Source organism: Spinacia oleracea, chromosome 3, assembly GCF_020520425.1.
Source record: "Spinacia oleracea cultivar Varoflay chromosome 3, BTI_SOV_V1, whole genome shotgun sequence".
Lineage (NCBI taxonomy): Eukaryota > Viridiplantae > Streptophyta > Magnoliopsida > Caryophyllales > Amaranthaceae > Spinacia > Spinacia oleracea.
This window is the reverse complement of record NC_079489.1, coordinates 17,006,909-17,028,051: the sequence shown is the minus strand read 5'-3', so window position 1 is coordinate 17,028,051 and position 21,143 is coordinate 17,006,909. Positions and strand designations below refer to the sequence as shown.

The 21,143-nt window shown below is 35.0% G+C and overlaps 2 protein-coding genes across 2 annotated transcripts; one reads left to right on the top strand and one right to left on the bottom strand.

Annotated features, from left to right (window-relative positions):
* Positions 1–4,137: 4,137 nt before the first annotated feature.
* On the top strand, positions 4,138–9,063 carry LOC130469726 (uncharacterized). Its single transcript, XM_056839172.1, has 2 exons — positions 4,138–4,299; positions 8,332–9,063. Exons 1-2 carry the CDS (start codon positions 4,153–4,155, stop codon positions 8,710–8,712), a joined length of 528 nt encoding a protein of 175 aa, XP_056695150.1. The 5' UTR covers positions 4,138–4,152; the 3' UTR covers positions 8,713–9,063.
* A 10,267-nt stretch (positions 9,064–19,330) lies between these two features.
* On the bottom strand, positions 19,331–20,020 carry LOC130469523 (uncharacterized). Its single transcript, XM_056838868.1, has one exon. The coding sequence runs from the start codon at positions 20,018–20,020 to the stop codon at positions 19,331–19,333; it is 690 nt and encodes a 229-aa protein (XP_056694846.1).
* Between the last annotated feature and the right edge of the window lie 1,123 nt (positions 20,021–21,143).

Sequence of the window (21,143 nt, the reverse complement as noted above, 5' to 3'; positions counted from 1 at the left end):
AATTGAAGAACCTGGGATGAGAATTGGGGAAGAAAAAGAAGACGATTTGGGGAAGAACAGAAGGAATTGAGAGCAGCTCAAGTATTTCCACGTAGCCAGGTCCAACATGGAAGTTTGACCATGTGTCTTTCACTATTCAATTTTATTTTCCCCCCAAAATGTGCAACCCTTTTAATTTTCCTTTTCTTTTGGGTCTGATATGTGTTGGGTTGCACATATCAGACATGTGCAAATACTCCCTCCTCTTATTACTATGATCAATGAAATAGATCTCAAGTTTCAAGAAAGTTACTGTATGAAATAAACTTGACCAATAATGTTTACAAACTCCCAAACAACACTCAACATAACGTCACTAAGTAATTAACCTTACCAACAAACTCCACCCATATTTCAACCGTATATACCATAAGTTGCATTACACCAAGAAACTACTAGCTAGCTAGCTAACAAGCACACGAGTAACACTTAGCTTCCATCTCTCTGAATTAGCGTGGCCGGCCTAGACTAGCGCCACGCTCCACCACGTCACCGCTACAACGAGTCTACAATGACGTTTTTCAGCCCAAGCAAACCTCACTTTTTCCTGCCCCTCCTTCCTGGATTTCAAACCAACTTTGTAAGTCCATCTTATTTCTTTACTATTAATTAACAAAAGAAATTTAAATGCATGATACGGTAAATCATAAGTGTATGCATGCATCTTGACAATTAAATTTGCTTAACATTTTTGCATGTGAGTAATTAGTTATAGTAATTGTTGAATATATGGATGCAGTTAATCCCAAAGTCATTTATTCAACATCTTAGAGAAGATAATGGTGATAAAGGAGCTAATGATGAGATTATTATTGCCAAATTACACTACAAGAATTTGTATCTTTAACGACAACCTAATTACGACGGGTCAAAAATCTCGTCGCAAAAGGCTTTTGCGACGGGGCTAATAACCAAACAATGACGGGAATAACCGTCGCAAATGTCTTTTACGACGGATTTACGACGGGATTTTCAATTAACGACGACCCCCTTTTATGACGGGCTCGCGACAGGAAATCCCGTCGTTAATCAACGATTATTGGCCTTTCGCGACGGGATTGCCCGTCGTTAATAGTACAATTCTTGTAGTGTTAATTGACAGACAACAAAAAATTTGGTACGTCAAAGTGGGTAGTGATGGAAGGCAATTGGAAGATGGGTGGGTTAAATTTTGCAATGAGCATGATTTGCAAATTGGTGATTTCTTGGTGTTTAGGCACCTTGGTAACTTTGTTTTTGATGTTTTTATATTTGATCCTTCTGCTTGTGAGCGCCAATTTCCGAGTTTTGATGATGAAGATAAGTCACAAGTACTAAGGGAGATAGCTTCAACCTCAAATGACCAAACAAATTGTGATACTAATTGCTCCTAATGTTGATGGTACGTATGATTATTGCATGCGTACTATAATTGACTGAAAATAGTCCATGATTTTTAAAGAAGTTCATAGACAGAACTTCATTTGAGAGAAGAGAGGGAGAAGTTTTTATTGATTGTAAAACTGTATTACAGAGAAGAGAAGTAGGCTAGTATTTATAGTTAAGCTATGCACTACATCTCACAACTGATCAGATGAAAGAAGAAGTTAGTTACAACTAACTTTGCTCAACTAACACAGCTAACAACTTAACTAACACAGCTAACAACATAGACCTAACCATTACATGTCAGCAATCTGTGTAAGCCAACGCCATGTCATCAATCTGTGTATCAACTAATCTGAACAACTGAACTAACAAAGCACACAGCAGCTTGCTTCTATGTTTGTTGGAGATTTCAGTAGATTCAGTAGGAGCTTCAGTTGTGAGTTTGTTGTGATCAACATCAATCCCATTCCTGTTATTGTTGTGTTCTCCAATAGCCCCCCTCAAGCTAGGCATTATTGTTGTAACATCTTGCCTTCACAAAGCTCTTTGGCATTATCTGTTCTAAAACATTTAGCCTTTAAACCAAACTGAGTATGAATGTAGACCAAGAATCTAGACAAAATATCAACTGAATCAGTTTTGTGTTTCATCAAAAAGGTCCATGTATTTCTGGAATAGTCATCTACAATTGTGAGGAAATAAGTACAATGATCATGGGTTGGAACTCTATATGGTCCCCAAACATCAATATGAACTAACTCAAAACACTGAAATGTCTTAGTCTGACTAATTGGAAAAGACTGTCTACATTGTTTGGCTTTTGGACAAATCTGACAGAAACTGTCACAATTTCTTCCTACTGAAGGCAAATCTTTATTCACTAAGTGTAGTTTATCAAAAGGCAAGTGACCCAATCTGAGATGCCACAACTTGATTTCATCACTCACTGTAGCCAAAACTATTGGACAGTCTTTATTCTCCTCTCTCTTATTCTCCATGATTTCTTCAATCACAACATATAATCCAGACTCTATTTTACCAAGAACCACTGTAGTTGTCTTGGAAAGCCCCTGAATCATACACTTGTCATGAGTAAATATAATATTGCATGATAAATCTTTGCACAGTTTGTGAGTGGATATCAGATTAAACTGACAGCTAGGAACATGAAGCACATTCTGAAGAATAATATCTTTACCAATTCTAACATCACCAATATGAGTAACCTGAACTTTCTTACCATCAGCTACTGTGATAGACTTGGAACCCTTATCAACCAAAGAATACTTGTGAAACAAATCTAAGTTGGAGAAAATATGATCTGTGGCTCCACTATCAATGACCCATCTTGAATTAAAAGAAGTAATTAGACAAGTACCTGCCATATTCACTTTGCTGTCTGATGGCTTGTCTGTATTGTTGATTAAACTCAAGAATTGGTGATACTGTTCTTCTGAAATATGTGTGATATTCTCATCAGTTTGCACATCATCAATCTGCATTACTCCTGCAAATCTCTTTGCCTTATGGTGAGTTGGTGGATAACCATGTAGCTTCCAACACCTTTCCATGGAATGTCCAGCCATATTGCAGTGATTACAGAAATAAGAATTCCTTTTGCTTTGTACTGCAAACTTGTGATTTCCAGGCCCTTGTAAGACTTTAGGCTGAAACTTATTATAGTTACCCCTCCTGTCATCAGAAATTGCAAATGCCATTGGCTTAATTTCTTGATCTTCTGACATTTGTTGTTGCCTCTCATCTTGAATGAGTAATCTGTATGCAGTTGTAATACTAGGCAAGAGATTCATCATCAGAATATTGGTTCGAACTTGTGCATGTTTCTTGTGTAATTTCATTAGCAACTGGACCAGCCTTTCTTCTTCCTTTTCTTGCAGAAATTTCTGGCTAACATTACAAGAACACCCAGTACAGACACAAACTGGCACAGCTTTTGCACTGCTGAGTTCATCCCATATCATCTTGAGCTTAGTAAAGAAGTCAGTTACACTATCTTCACCTTGTGAAATTTCACTTAGATTCTGTTGCAATCCATAGAACTGTGGGCCAGAAGTCACTGAAAAACGTTCCTCTAAATCTTTCCAAATTTCCCTTGCAGTGGACAAATACACTACACTTTTTGCAATTTTTGGACTCAAGGACCTCAACAAGTATGACATAACCATGCTGTTGCATCTACCCCAGGCTTGAAAATCAGCATGATTGAGAGCTGGTTTGGGCAAAGAACCATCAATAAACCTCACTTTATTCTTGACTGCAAAAGCAAGAAGAATTCCTCTCTTCCATTCAGCATACCCTTCTCCATCAAACTTGTCTGATACTACTGCTGCATATGGATTCTCTGATGTATGTATGAAATACACACTGTTGGGATCACTACAAAAAAACGGCTGTATAACAACGGAAAATCAGAGACGGAATTTAATCCGTTTCTAGATAAGCGACGGAAAAATAATATTCTGTTTCTGATTATTTTATGGACGGAAATGGGAACTCCGTAGCTAAATTTAGAGACGGAATACTTATTTCCGTTGAAAGGTAGAGACGGAAATATAAATCCGTAGATAAATTTAGAGACGGAATATAAATCCGTAGCAAAATTTATTTTATTTTTAAATAATTTTTATTTTTAGGAAAGGAAGTCAACAAATATTTCATTAACCGCTCTACTTTTTCATTTTGCCCGCTATATTGTTTCATTACTGAAAAAAATTGCGCTCAAACATGCCTCAAACATTTCACTCTCTCTCTCTCTCCTTCCTCCCTGCTTCTATAATTTTCGGTTTTAGGGCTCACTCATACTCAGAAAAGTCACCGAAAAACCACCAACCCGTCTGCCGCGTCTCTCTCCACCGAGGACCCGCAATTCCGGTGGGTTTCAACACGTCGTCTGTCGCTCTCCTCTGTGCGTCGTGTTAGGGTTTCTTGCTTCCCCTTTTTGTTCTTCAGATATGGTTAACTCTTCTTACTCAAGTGCATTTTTTTTGACAAATTCCACTTTTATGCAACCAATTACTTCATAATACTTACCTTTTGAATTGATAATTTCAGCAATTGATTGAGTTTTTTAGATAATTTTGTCTTTTGATGATTTTTGCCGTGTTTTGTGTTGGATGGGAATCAATGGAAAATATTTTGAATTTCCTTGATTTGTTGGAAATTTGGGTACAACTTGTTAATGTATTTGATTGGTTGTGGAAATGTGGGTGCTGGTTTGTTTATCTTTTATCTACTTTGTTTTCCACCGAATATCATTCTACTTTGTTTTTCTATTATCTACTTTGTTTTTCTACCAAATATCATTCTAATAAATTTCATATTCATATGTATCTGTGTGTTTTTGAATTGTGATAAAGGGTTAATAGTGTAATTATGAACTTTGGTTTGTGAATTTTGTCAAATACGACCATTGTTGAAGAGAGTTTGAACAAGTTTTCATATGACATAGGACAAATAAACCCGGATCAAACGACCATATAATCTTAGCTATGTGCTAGCTCCATGTCCTTTATAATTAACCCGGGTTGATTTTGCAACCACGAGGAACATGTACTTGGGTTGGGTAATGGGTTAGAGTTCTGCTTCTGCAGTTGCAGGTACCAGCTGCCCTCTTATCTTTACCCAAATTTCTTATATCAATGTTGAAGCCAATACGCAAATGGCCCCATCTATTCCCTTTACAAAATTTCTCCTTCTCATGTTCAATGGAGTATAATAGCATAAGAGCATGTTTGGTATGATCACGAGAAAGGAAATGGAATGGTATCAGTTATATGAGAAGTAAAAAATAACACAGTACTTTGTAATTATAAAAGAATATTAAAAAATATATCTGGAGAAACCAAAATCATAATATCCCCTTGCCAATATCAACTACTCTATACCTGTTCTCTTTCTTATCTTCACGGTAATCACAGTCATTCACAACTAAATCGTTTGAAAATTTTCCAGTTTTTAATTTTTTTTGGTTAGAGGAGGTTAAGGGATTGTGTTACCATAGGGAAGGTTGGGGTAACATATTGGAGGATTCCATTACTGTCCGATAACGGAATAAGTTACATTTTAATCATACCAAACACCCAAAAACGGATTGGCTTACTTGATTCCGTTTCTCAGCTTTAATTTTGCCATACCAAACCAAGCACTAAGAATGAACTTTAATTTATGAATATTGTTAGGAGGTTGTCACTTGTCAGGGTGGAACGGGATGAACCCATTTTGTTTAACAATAAGAGCCAGAATGAGATGTCATCATGCAGGACATACACTATCCCCTTTAGTCATGTAAAATGTAAAATATAAAGGAGGTTGTGCATGATTGTTGCGACTTGTGAGAAGCTATGTCGCTTATTACTAGGCGGCTGAGCCTACTAGAGTCTAACTCAAATATGTATCCATTTGCTAGATTTATCCATTTTAGAGTTTATTATTACGTGAAATGCAGCTACTGTAACAGTAACCTTGCAAGATCTTCCAAAAGGAGAAATTAAGAGCAGAATGGTTGTTCAAATATTTCGTTGTCGAAGAGTCTATATAATTTGGTAGGAACGTAAAATTAATTTGTTGATTTTTCCTTCTTGACAATCTGATATGCCAGCCTAATTAAATTTCAATGCTGAAAAAAGCTAATTACCATTAGATAATTAGAAGAAGAAAAAATAAGGTTAATCTATAAGACTAATAGGCAATCGACATTTGTTAATCTATATTGTCATGTGTACGAGAAATAAGGTTACAATTTTTTTTTTGAAATGAAAAGATTTTTTTTTCCCGTATGGATTGATTATCGATTTTATTTTATTTTCTTTATTTAATATGAAGAGTGCTAAAATATTCATCTTATTTATTAACGAATGCTAGGTTTATGTAGTGAAAAGAGTTAGAAAACCAACTAATATGAAAGTGATGTTGCAGTAGGACGAAGATAACAATGATAGACCGTGAATGGATGTATAATAGGGTTAATGGAAATTTTTAGAGTTCAACTTATGCACAAAAAGTCGACGAGTTTGTCGAATTTTCTTGTAAGCAAGATAATGTTATGATTGATGGGCTATTGAAATGCCCTTGTGCAAAATGTCGAAATGTTCCGTATTTGGATCCCGATGTTGTGAAGTTCCATCTTTACCAAAATGGGTTCCGACCTAACTACCACAAATGGACTTTCCACGGGGAAGACGATTTTGACAATGCAATTCCAACTAGTGGGTTCACCTCCGTCGGAGAGACATCTAATCCATATAAGAGCATGGTTTTAGATGCATTTCAAAACGATCACGATTTGGAATCGGAATTAGAAGAACCAATTGATGTTGAAGAACCGATTCCTGAGTACAAGAAGTTCTTTGACATGCTCAAAGCTGCTGAGAAGCCTTTATATGATGGCTGCAAGATGTCTTTATTATCTGTTGCTGCAAGGATAACCAACCTCAAATGTGAGTACAACATGCCGAATAAAGCAATAGACAGTTTTGCGTCGTTGATGAAGGATATTTGTCCAGAAATTAACAACATGACAGACACCTTTTCTAGAACTCGAAAACTACTCGATGGACTTGAGCTGCCTCACCATAAGATACATGTATGTCCTAATGGATGTATGTTATTTTGGAAGGAGCATAAAGATCTTAATGAATGTCTTATCTGTAAAGCAAATCGATATAAGACTTCAAGATCAAAAGACAAAAAAAGTCCGAGAAAAGTGTTGATTTACTTACCCATTGCTCCAAGGCTACAAAGGTTATATGCAACAAAGGCTACGGCTGAACAAATGAGATGGCATGCAGAAAATCCTCGAGTGGAAGGTGTGATGTCTCATCCTAGTGATGGAGAAGCATGGAAACACTTTGATGAATCCTTTCCAACTTTTGCTGAAGAGCCACGAAATGTTCGACTTGGCCTTTGTACTAACGGGTTTTCTCCTTTTGGAAAGTCAGGGCAACAATATTCGTGTTGGCCGGTAATGCTAACCCCTTACAATTTGCATGAAAAAACAGTTCACGTTCTTAAGTTTGATTATTCCAGGTCCAAAGAGTCCTAAAGGGAATCTAGATGTCTTTTTACAACCTCTCATTGATGAGTTGAAGATGTTATGGGAGTTAGGAGTGCCAACTTATGATGTGTCTAAAAAGCAAAACTTTCAGATGAGAGCTATATTACATTGGACTATTAGTGATTTTCCCGCTTATGGAATGCTATCTGGTTGGAGTACCGCTGGTAAGTTAGCATGCCCCTATTGCATGGAGAATACAAAGGCTTTTACTCTCACAAATGGAAGTATGTGTTACAAGTAATGAGTCAATTGGATACTATAGCACTGAGAGTATGTTTCGATATCTATACAAGCCTATATTGGATATCAGACTCAGAGATAGCAACGTCTTTAACTTCACATGTAGAAGCCCCTGGTCAGTTCTGAGCCTTATGTAGAGAACTTTAGGCAGGAATCTAAAAGCTTATTTGATGGACTAATTCGAGCGATAAATCTTCTGCAGGAGTTGTTAATGTTACAGGTCCCTCAGTGTAGATGCAATAACCATGTGCAGTCCAAATTTATCTTCTTCTTATTGCTTCAGTTGTTTGAAACGGGGTCTTAGTGAAATCAAAGTCTGTTGTAGTAGTCATCTAGGTGCCGAAATCTATCTGCCTGGTTATATGGTTTCAAAATTATCCATATTTTAACTTTGCTAGTCATCATCTGTTTGTGTCCATATTTAAGTGAAGTGAAGCCAAAAACCTAAAATACAACAATGTTAAGTTATAGTTTTCTATTTGTGTCTGTTAGTGCTGAAATCAGAGTTAGGAGCTCAGCGAACAACATCTAAATTTTATTTTTGATGTTACAAATATTGAGTAATAATCAGACACATAATCATGTTTCTTGGTGTTTGTGTTTTTTGGCAGAATGATTTTAAAAGTAGAAAAACCGCAAATCTACAATGTGAAGTTGAGAATCGAAAGACTGAAGATGAGTTGTTCCTTGAAGCTACGGGAGGGTGGAGTGAAAAGGGAAGGATATTTGGTCTGGGGGCAGCTGCTGACTCTTTCTATGAGAGACCCGGAGATAGGAGAACCAAAAAATCACGAACAAATTATGCGATGGAACAAAAAAGGGAGCTTGATGAAACTAAGGAGAACCTAGCTGAAACCCAAGATAACCTTGCTGAAACTCAAAAAGCACTTGCCGAAACGCAAAGAATTGTGGAGGATCTTCATGAACAATTTCGACTTATTGTGCAAGCCAACAATCTCTCGACCACTCCTACTTCTACATCCTTGTCTTGAGTTCCTCTTATTTCGTAGATGGATGACTGCAACCTTGGATTGAAGATTGCTTTTTGGATTGAAGGTGGAATTTTTGTACATGCTGTGAAGTCTGATGTTATTTTATTTAGCATGCATAGTACTTATGTTCTTCTAACATAGGTCTCAAGGCATTATATTTTGTAATTAAAGGTACTAATTGTTAACCTTAGTTAATTAGAGGGGCTGTTTTTGCATAGTGGTACCAGCTCCTCCACTTGTTGGCTACTTTCTAAGCTTAGTTAATTAGAGGGGTTGCTTTTGTAGTACATGATGTTACTTTTGGAAATACTTGAAAAAATTCTGTTAACATTATCAATTATCATTTTGTGAGCTTCTTTTGTTTCTGTTTTAGTTTTAATATTTAATATTTAATATTTAGGTACATTTAAGCTTGTGATTCTTTAAAATATATTTCCATTAAAACGATATTTAGGATTTTAATTTGTGAATTACAGCGACAGAAACTATAAATCCGTAGCTTAAGGTGGAAATCTAATATACTGAAGTTAGAGACGGAAATGTAATCCGTAGAAAAATTCAGAGACGGAAAAACAAATTCCGTAGCTAAAATCAGAGACGGAAAACAAAATTCCGTAGCTGAATCTAGGGACGGATTTCCATAAACCGTCTCTAGATCCAGCTACGGAAAAATCATTTCCGTTTCTAGAAGCAGAGACGGAAAACTTGATTCTGTTCCTAAGTCTTCGCAACGGAATCTGGGACGGGTTTCTTTCCGTCGCTCCTTTAGGGACGGTTTCCTAGCCATCCGTCCCTATATCCATTTAGCGACAAGCTTTTTACCAACGGACGTATTCCGTCTCTATTTCCGTCCCTAGCCTTATTCAGCTACGGATTAGTTTTTCTAGAGACGGATATTTTCTGTCGCTATATCGGTTTTTTTTTTGTAGTGGATCTTGCATAGGAGGAATGTCTGTCATTGTTCTGAATCGTGCTTGACTTAGCTTTGATCAAAAATTTGAAGTGGGGAAAGATTTAGATTTCTTTGGAATTTGATTTTGATCAATCTGAATTTTGCAGCTTCTTTTGTTTTGTATTTTGTTTTGGAATTTTGCGTATTACGGCAGGATCATTGTCTGCTCTGATACCATAAAGAAGTTCATAGACAGAACTTCATTTGAGAGAAGAGAGGGAGAAGTTTTTATTGATTGTAAAACTGTATTACAGAGTAGTATTTATAGTTAAGCTATGCACTACATCTCACAACTGATCAGATGAAAGAAGAAGTTAGTTACAACCAACTTTGCTTAACTAACACAGCTAACAACTTAACTAACACAGCTAACAACTTACAACTAACCATTACATGTCAGCAATCTGTGTAAGCCAACGCCATGTTATCAATCTGTGTATCAACTAATCTGAACAACTGAACTAACAAAGCACACAGCAGCTTGCTTCTGTGTTTGTTGGAGATTTCAGTAAATTCAGTAGGAGCTTCAGTTGTGAGTTTGTTGTGATCAACATCAATCCCATTGCTGTTATTGTTGTGTTCTCCAATAATTTTATTCCTAATGTTATTCTTAGTTCTACTCATTTTTCGGGTATTTTTTCCTTTAAATTGTACTCTCTTTTACTTTATTCGACGTATTTATTTTCATGTTAATTATAGGATCTGATCATCTGAAAACATGAGAGATGAATCAATTGAGGATGAACTTGGAGGAACAGAGATTGCATTATTCACATCAAGTGGTCGTCCATACTTTGAAATTATTGTCAAGTCATCTCACCTAAAGAGTGGTGTTATTGTAAGTAATTCTTGACCATGCATGCATTTAATCCATGGAGTATCTTACAGGAATTATGTCAATAGTTGACCATTGTCGGTTTTCTCGGATATAGGAAAAGTGTAACGTTAGTAAATGAATTGTCAAACTTTCCCTTGGTTAGGCATGCATAAATTTTAGGCTTAGGTAAACTATAAGACAGGGCCGTCTCCGATAATTTGGAGGCCCTGTGCTAAATACAGATGTTGGGCCCCTGTAAATTTTTACAGAAAATTATTTACTGTAAACACATAATATTTTATTAATATTTTTTATTTATACAAAATATAGAGTCAAAATAAAATATGGTTAAACGTTTTATGTGGGTTAATTTGAGAAATGAATGAAAAGGTTTTTGACAGCTAAGGGGGAAAAAAAATAATACTCCTTACCAACTAAGACAAATATCTAACATCATTCAATAGATCGCGGTTAATATATATATATTTTAAAACGTTTTGGGAGTTTAACCACCACAATTCGTTTGGGCCCCCAAAATTGTGTGGCCCGGTGCTGTAGGTCCGATGGGACCGCCCTTTAGCCGGGCCTGCTATAAGAAATTGTATCATTAACGATGGAAAATCTCGTCGCTAAACTCCAGTAGTGGTGGGATTTCTTGTCACGAACCTGTCATAAAATGGGGCCGTCAGTGATGGAAAATTTCATTGTTACCTCGTCGGAAAAAAACATTTGCGACGGTTGTTCCCGTTTTTATTTGGTTGTTAGCTCCGTCACAAAAGGTTTTTTCGACGGAATTTTAAACCTGTCGTTATTGGGTTGTCATTAATGATACAAATTCTTGTAGTGGTACGACTTGACTCGACCCGATAGTGGGCTTTGGTCATGCTTGAGCGGCATTTTTTTAACTTTCGACCCAGCCCGCCTTGTGGGTTCGACTCCTAGCTTCAAGCCTGACCCACAACAATCCTTACGTATATATACCCAAATTGTAGGACCCAGTGTCATATTATATGGAATAACCTAGAATGGCTAGAAGTACTTGTATGTCTTCCTTGTTAAACAAAAAACTTTAGTTACATTTTTCTTATTCTGAAGAGCTTCTACTTCCTATAAATATTTATGTCAATTAAACAATTGCGTATCCTTTTATAATATATCTAATTTTTAATACCAACCTAGTAATTCGGCTTCAAAGGCTAACACAATAAGGAATTTATTGATTTTACATATTCTTGTTATAAAATATTTAAATGTAGGTACATCGATTTGTGAATGTCAAAACTAGTTTAGTTGGTAAAATCTTAAGGAGGTGCATGGTGTCCAAGACCTGTGATAAAGTCTCGTCTACACCATTCGTTGCCTTTTTGTTGCTCTCTCAACACTAACAAAATAACATGTACATCGATCTACTCATGTGCCTTCATTGATAAATGTAGGTTTTTCCAACACAATTTGCAAGGCAAAACGGTTTAACAACAACATGGTGTGAGTGTGTGACATAGTGCTAAGAAATGAGACATGGAAGTCAAGGACAAAACTTCTTTGGTACAACAAAGATCGTGACAGTTATTATATTTTAGGATGGCCTTCGTTCTATAAAATTAATGGTTATAAGAAAGATGACATTATTTACTTTGAGCTCATGGACAACAGAGATAAACCGATCTTGAAATTTAAAAGTAAGTACCTTGATTATTACTCTCTCTGATTCAAAATATTATATATTATATATTTAATTTTAATTATATTTATGAAAGCTATATTGTTGTACATACGTGATTAAATAATTTATGTTTGTAATGTAGGGGTGGAAAACATGAAAAACGATATTGTAGAAAAAGAATACTCCCTCTGTCCCGGAATACTCGACCCGGTTTGACCGGCACAGAGTTTAAGAGACTTGAATTGACTTATTTAATTTAATAGGTAGTAGTTGATAGTGGGGTATTATTTTAATGTAGTTAGTGGGAGGTGGGTTAAGAGATGGGGTTGGGGGAGAGTAGGGGTTGAATTTTTAATTATTTTTTGTATGGAGTAGGGGGTAGGTGGGTTAATAGGGGTGGAGTGAGAAATAATATAATATTGTTAGAATATTTCCATTTTTAGAAACAGGTCAAGTATTAAGGGACGACCCGATAAGAAAAACAGGTCAAGTATTCCGGGACGAAGGGAGTATGATTCATTAGAATCAAATGATTGTTCTTACTTTCGAAGTATCGTTAGGAGTTCGAGTGTAGAGCGCGGTGAAACTGTAAGTAACTCTCTCAACTCTTGAACATATTCTACAAAATTTCAAAAGTAGAATAACTGAATAAATATTTAGATATACTACGTACTAGTAATAGTATGTGTTTAGTGGTCAAACTGATTGGATGTGAATTTAGTGGTCTAGTATGTGTTTAGTGGTCAAAAACTGATTGAACACTAGTATGTGTTTAGTGGTCAAACTGATTGGCCTAGTTGACCAATCTTTAATTGTTTGATTATTTAATTTGTCACCTTTTTGTGTATTTTTTATAACTTATACTTCCTCCATTCTTTTTTAAATGACACAATTGTACTTTTGGCACTATTCATATAATATACTTTGACCATCAATTGTGATTTATACGTAACAAAAAATATAGTCATGTGGGGTCTTGTTATAATCGTCTCATCCTATAGTTTTATAATATCAAACTTTTATAATTTTTAACCATTGATAATAAAAGATATTAATGGTTGAAATATTGCATTGGCAAACGTGACAAAAAAATTGTATCATTTAATAAAGAATGGAGGAAGTATTAACCTTTAAAAGTATTTGTAAAATTTTCTTAGACCACTAAGAATATCTCCAATGGTTTCCCTCAAAAAAAAAAAAGAATATCTCCAATGGTAAGCTAATTTGACAATTAGCTAGTTATGTTACATAAGATTTAAGTTATTTAATTGTCTAGTTAATTTGTGCTAAGCCCAACTTTTTTCTTCTGTTTATGTAATTGTATACTTAAATTCGTCGTCTATTCTATACTTATTGCAACATTTCTGAGTTTTGTACTATTTATATACTTTAGCCGGTAAATATATTAACTTTCACAACGTTTCACCATTGTGTTTGGAAAATGCAGAGTATTCCAAAGAATTTTGCATTGCAAAATGGTCTAATAAAACGGTGTTACATAGAGCTAATAGACGAGAAAGGGCGGTCAAGGACAATGCGACTTGGGCATAGATCCGGATCAGCTGGTGGTGCTGTTAGTGTTCATATACGTGGTTACCCTTCCTTTTATGAAGCTTACCATTTTAAGAAAGGTGACATTATCATTTTTGAGCTCATTTCCAATGGAGTAAAGCCGATCATGAAATTTTATAGTAAGTTAACATAACACTACTATCTCCGCGTTCCTGTGTTTTACTCACTAGTACTTGTGCACATATTTATTTATAGATGTTAAACTATTACGAGAAATAAGGCCCTGTTCTTTAGAGCTGAACTGAACTGAACTGAACTGAACTGAACTAAACTGAACTGAATTGAACTGAACTGAATTGAACTGAACTGAATGCTCCTGAACTGAACTGAACTGAACCGAACTGAACTGAATGCTCCTGAACTGAACTGAACTGAACTTAACTGAACTGAAATGAACTGAACTGAACTGAACTTAATTGAACTGAACTGAACAAGATATATTACCGAAATAAATAATAAATAATAAATAATAAATAATAAATAATAAATAATAAATAATAAATAATAAATAATAAATAATAAATAATAAATAATAAATAATAAATAATAAATAATAAATAATAAATAATAAATAATAAATAATAAATAATAAATAATAAATAATAAATAATAAATAATAATAATAATAATAATAATAATAATAATAATAATAATAATAAATAATAAATAATAAATAATAAATAATAAATAATAAATAATAAATAATAAATAATAAATAATAAATAATAAATAATAAATAATAAATAATAAATAATAAATAATAAATAATAAATAATAAATAATAAATAATAAATAATAAATAATAAATAATAAATAATAAATAATAAATAATAAATACTTCCTCCATTTTTTTATTATTGCACCATTTTCCTTTTCCGGAAGTTGCATATTAATTGCACCATTTCCTTTTTTAGTAAGTTTACCCCATAAAATGACATTTCTATCCTTATATGTGTGGTGGGGACCAAACCCCACTTGTTCTTTACATCAAAACTTGTACTAAATCACATGGGCATTTTTGTCAATCTCTCACCTTTTACCTCATTTCTTAATTCTTGTGCCCAATGTAGATGGTGCAATAATAAAAAAATGGAGGAAAGAATAAATAATAAATAATAAATAATAAATAATAAATAATAATAAAAATAAAAAATGTTAACTAATAACTAAAGAATAATTATTAATTAATAACTAAATAAATATATAATAAATAACAATACTAATCTGTAATTAATTACTAAATAACTACAATAAATGATAAATATTAATAATAATAATAATTCATAGTTAATAACTAATAACTAAATAATTAATAACTAATAATCCGTAACTAATTAATAAAAATAATAATAAATTATATTAATTATTAATAAATACTCCCTCCGTTTCTTTTTGTTGTATCCGTTTCCTTTTTAGTCGTTTCATAATGTTGTATCCACTTAGAATCTTTCCATTTTTGGACATACTTTTTTTCCTAAAATACCCTTATATTTCAATCTAATAACCAAAAAACCTAAAGAATCTACCCATATTCCCACCTAATTTTCCCCACCCATAATATTTTATTCATTTAACCCACCCACCTCCCTTATTAAATTAATAAAACTCTAACGTCACTCTCACCTCTCTCTCCTTATAACCCGTCCCTCTCACCCTCTCTCTCCTCATTCTCTTCGGATCCCTCTCTCCTCCTGTCTCCCTCTCTCTCCTCAAGAAATCTCTCTGTTTCTCTAAAAACCCTAACCTTCTCCGCCCCTGTTCTTCGTTTTTTTTGGTGAGATCTCTCAGATCTTTGGGTTTTTCGCTCAAAATTGTTCTCAAACTTTAACCGGAACGACATTCCGGTGAGATCCCTTCTAGTTTTGTCCCCTTTGTCGTCCCAAATCCCGGTTGGTAATCGATTCTCTGGTGAAATTTTTTTGGGGATAAAATCGGAGTTTTATTAGGGTTTTATTAATTTCTTAATGGGATCCTCTTCCTCCAAATATCTTCCGACTTATTCGGTTGGTACTTCTGGGCAACGAATTCCTGACTCAAACTGTGATTGGGGCTCGAAATGCATTTGTCCCAACAACGAGCACTCGTATTCTGGCGAGTATCTGAATAATTTGAGGTTGGCCCAGAAGGAGAACACGAGTACCCGAAATTATCTCAAAGCTTGGTTTGAGAAAATGGAAGTGGAGCCTGGTGAAGAGGTGGAGTCCAAATACGACGATCGAGTCCCCACACCAGCAGATATGAGATTCTTTGGAGGAGACGAATCTGATGAGGTATATTTCCTTATTTTTGGGTTTTTTTCCTGATTTTTCGAGTTAATTAGGGTTTACTCTGTTTTTGGGATTTTTTGTGTTTCTTGGAGAAAATCTGTGATTTTTGGTTGAAACGTAGGTTTTCTAATAAAATTAGGGTTACTCTGCATGTTCTGATTTTTTGTGATTTTTTGTGAATTGCATGTCAGAGATTCGTTGATAATTTTTGTTAAATGATGAAGTTTTCTAATTGCATGTCAGAGATCCCTTGATTTATTTTGTTAAATGATAAATTTTCGAATTGCATGTCAGAGATCCCTTGATTTTTTTGGTTAAATGATGAAGTTCATGAATTGCATGTTAGAGATCCCTTGATTTTTCTCGAATTTTATGAGTTTTTTTAAATTGCATGTTGAATACCATGAATGTTGGTCTGTTTTGGTTGATTTGGATGTTCAATTCCATGATTACTTTGATGATGTTGTTCTTTGATCTTGTTAAGTTGATCTAGTTCAGTTGCATGTTGCATGTTCTTTAAATTGCATGTTGAATCCCGTGGTTGTTCTTTGGTGATGTTGTTCAGTTCAGACATGTGTGATGGTCTTCGTATGATGATCTTGTGACTTGATCTATTTATGATGATCTTGTTTAGTTTAATTAATAAATCCCATGAATGTTTGTGATGATGTGAAATATATTAAACATATTTTATGTCCCCTCTTGATTGCAAGGAACCCAATCACTCTGATTCATTCGACCTATACTATGTGGGTGAGTGTGAGAACACAACTGCTGGTCCAGAGGTTTCTGATGGGCAATGTTCGGTTTCGTCCCCAAACGTGAAGGAAGATGAAATAAAAAAAAAAGCCACCTAAGGGTGTTGATGATGCTTAGAGATAAGTGTGTCTTCTATAAACCCTCTTTTAATTATATTTGGATTGCTGGTTAGCTGTGGAGACATAAGGTGGAGTAGCCAACAACTGTGATCTGTTGTTGGCAAGGGGTGTTGTTGTTTTGTTGATGATGTGATAGGGTTTGGAGTGTATTCATGTCCTCTATTATTGTCTTGTTGCTTGAAACATGTTGCCTTGTTGATTGATGAATGTTGCCTTGTTGATTGATGAATGTTGCCTTGTGTGCTTGCTGATTTAATAATGTTGCCTGTTGAAACTGTGATATGTTTGCTGGTTGATTAGTGTTGCCTTGAGAGGGGTGAAAGCATATGGGATGGGTTTATGAATAAAATTTTAACATGTGATTGGAAAAACACAGTTTCATTAAAGTCCCCTCTTATTGTTTGTCTTTCCTGAATGCTTGGTCTGTGATGTTAGGGTTTGAATGAGGTCTATGATGAGTCTTTCAGTGCTGAGAAACTATCCATGTTTCATAAACCACAGTGCGCCATTAGCATCCAGCCGTAGGCTGTATGAGGCTTTTGTGTGCTAATGGTTTGTGAACATGGTGTGGTTCAATGAAGCTTGGGGACATCTGAGACCAAATTTAACATGATTTGTTTTGGCTTTCCGATATTTTGCCAGTTTTAATGTCTTAGGAATCAATGAAATTGAATCCGTCACATATAAACTGGCATTAGACCGGGGAGGCAATTCATGTCTTGTTTACTTAGAGGTTAGTTGTCCCCAAAAGTGACTTTGTATGTTACATCGATGATGAGTCTTTCATATGCTGAGAAACAATTCAAGTTACCTACACTCACTCGTGCTGCCATTAGTATCAGTGATGATGCTTCTCAGGCGCTAAGTGTGTGTAGGTTGAATTTGTTTCAATGATGCTTGGGGACATCTGAGATGAATTTTGATGTCATGCATGTTTCACTTTTGTTAGTTAGGTGGTCCTTCAAAGGGGATTGACTTATTTTTAAATATCCAATGCGATAGTTCACAATTTGTCAATTCCCTTTGGAAGGACCACCATGACACTTAAACAACATGTTTGATTGTGGTGTTAATGATAATCAATGATGTTAAAGGTTGATATCCTGAGATTTATGTTTCAATACTTGTCCTTTAACTCCTTTTGTCTAATGGAGTGATTGTCATTTCACATGATCAGTAGTGAATATCAATCATTCCGTTCGGCAAAAGGATGTTAAAGTTGAGAAAATATTGATACAATAGATCAATGATGCTATTCAACAACTCTGAGATTGGAACCCTAATGTTTGCTAATGTCCCATGTGTGAGTTTGATCATTGTTAAAATTTGGAAACATACTACATATATGTTGTAAATCAACCTGACTGAGATTGTTGTGCCTTGTCCATTGCTGCCTTGTTATTTGTTTTGAGTCATCTATGATGAGTCTTCATTTGCTGACACTCAAACCCTATATTCCATTAACACTCATGCGCCATTAGCATGAATAATGCTTCTCAGGAGCTAAGTGTTGGTGGATGGGGTTTGTGTGAGGGATGCTTGGGGACATTCTGAGATGCCTTGTGTTTTTGAGTTGTTCAATGATGAAATGATTTAGTAACTCGAATATTACATCTTTTGACGCATCGGTTTCAAAATGGGAATAAATTCCATCTGAAAATGATGTGATATTCATTCTTTCCATTTTGAAGCCGATGTGTTTAGAGTTGTGATTTTGCATGTCCTGAGTTTCCTACACTTTTAGTATCCTCTGTCAAATGGAGTGACTTTCCTTTCTCATTTCTGTTTGTGTTAGTCATTCACTCCATTTGGGAGGAGGATATTAAAGTTTAGGATTCAATGATGATGAACACATACAAACTGAGAACAACATGTCCCCATGCTTTGCCTTGGCTTGAAAATGAATTCATGTGTTGCCTTGAAAACATAAAGTTGTCCCCTTAATGGTTTAAGGAATGGCTGACTCATTAAATTGGTGTTTTGTGTTTCAATTACAACTACAAATAATAAACATGATTGTGAATATGATGAACAAAAACTAAACTATGATTGTGATAACCTAGTTATTGTTGCCTTGTGCATTGCTGCCTAGTTATTGTTGCCTTGTTGATGCTGTCTTGTTCATGTTGCCTTGTGCATTGTTGCCTTATGATTTTGACTTATCCTGAAATCATATGTTAATATGCAATGTACATGTTCCCTTATGATTTTGAATAATCCTGAAATCATATGTTAATATGCAATGTACATGAATAACTACAAATATGTGAGTATGATGAACAAAAACTAAAGATTAACAACAATAAATTGATTCATTCATTCTTCCAGTTGATATGTTGCTTCCAAAATGTTTTAAATACATGTGATGCTTTCATTCAAGCTTACAAAAGTGACATTTTGTTTGCTCTTGTAACTTTTAAAACATGTTCCCAAAACACAAAAAGTAATATCTCGTTCTTGCTCTATACTTCACTGATTTGCTCTCCATTCATCAACAAGTTGTTTGCATTCATTCACAGCCCACCTTGGGGCCTTAACTTGTTCTGGCAGATTCCCCTCATCTTCTAAAATCTTTTTCTTGTTGTGTGGGAGTTGGTAGTCATTGTCCCCCTTGTGTTTCAAAATTTCATTTCCAACATATTGAAGTGACATCCACACATTAGATAGAGTCTTTGCATGCAGTTCATTATATGCCTCAGTCACAGCACCACTTAAATCTTCAACTGTTTTAGGCATATTTTTGTGCATTAGTGATTGAATTGACCTAAAGAACCCCAAGTCTAATATGTTACAATCTGGACTGTTTGCTGGCTGCTGAGTCAATATCAATGTGAAGCCATCTTGCTTGTAATGTTGTTGCCATTCTTGATCATTTTGCAAAATGTGTGCCTTTGCATTGTCTTGAATGATGTATATCACCCTTTCCCCCTCATGTGGTGGCCATTTCTCTTTAATTGCTGGGATTAGGTAGTTGATTAGCATGGCCCTAGTTGCAATCTGATTAACTGACTTGATTGGTTTAGTCTCAATTGTCCCCTTGACTCTATTTTTGGATGTTCTCTTTGCTGCCACTGCATCTGTGAATGGAAATATACCAAGTTTCCCATCCCACTCACACTGCCCATCTTGTCCCCACCTTGGCCTTGCTACTGCTGCCATAAACATGAACTTTGGAATCTTAGTTCTTGATTTTCCCTTCCTGTGTGGAAATGATAGGCTGTCGTACACCCGTCAAAAATAAAATCCTAACGAAACCTCCTAACAATGTAGTAGGGTAAGCAGGGTCGAATCCACAGAGAGATGGCTATTTAAATCTAGCTTTCAAGGTATGGAGAAACTAACAATGTCACGAAATTTAGGATTCAATGTTTAAACTAAAATAAATAGAAAAATAAACTAAAATATCTAGGGCAACGGTTCACCATATTCATAGTTCAGAATCAATCAAAACATCATCAACAACTCAAATATTCAAATTATCTAGAGCACAAGTTAATCCTACGGTCGGGTCTTAACACTCTCAATTCAACATATGCAGTACGATCGCTAACATAATCAGAATTGCTAGTTGTAGGTAAGCCTCTAAAATCCGATCTTTCGATTCTAAATCCTATTAGCATGATTTAATCAAACAATTGATCAGATTGCAAAGATTAACAATATAAACCTAATCAACTAGAAATATCAATGAATAATCAAACCATCAACAATAATAATAAGGATTCATAATATAAACATGGATTCCCAAACCCTAGAAAGCGAACTACTCAATCATGAAACGAACAATGAAAATCAATTCTAAGAATGAAAACATAATTAAAAGCAATAAATAAAATAAAGAGAAAAATCAATTATACCTCAAAGAATTACATTGATGGAGTATGTAGAAAAACTAGGGTTCATGAAGAAGAAAAGAGAGAAAAAGAACGTGAATTCGAAATCTAGGGAATTGAAACCTCAAGGAAATAAAAGCATAAGGGATAAAAGCATTCCCTTGAAGTATTTATATGCTTCTCAAATTCTAAACAAAATAGGAAAAAATAACAATTACATAAGCTAAGATTTAATTGGACGATCACGAAGACGAAAGCATGAACCCGCGTGTGGAAGTAGTTGGGCGGAGAAACCAGCGGGCCCGCTGGTGGGTCGCTGGTTTTCGCGCCCAAGGGGAAGATTGGGCCATCGTTTTGGGCTTCGGGCGAATCGGATAGTCGAGCCATCTTGTTTATGTCATAACTCTTGTTCTACAATGCCTATAAGGACGTGTGACCTGTCGTTGGAA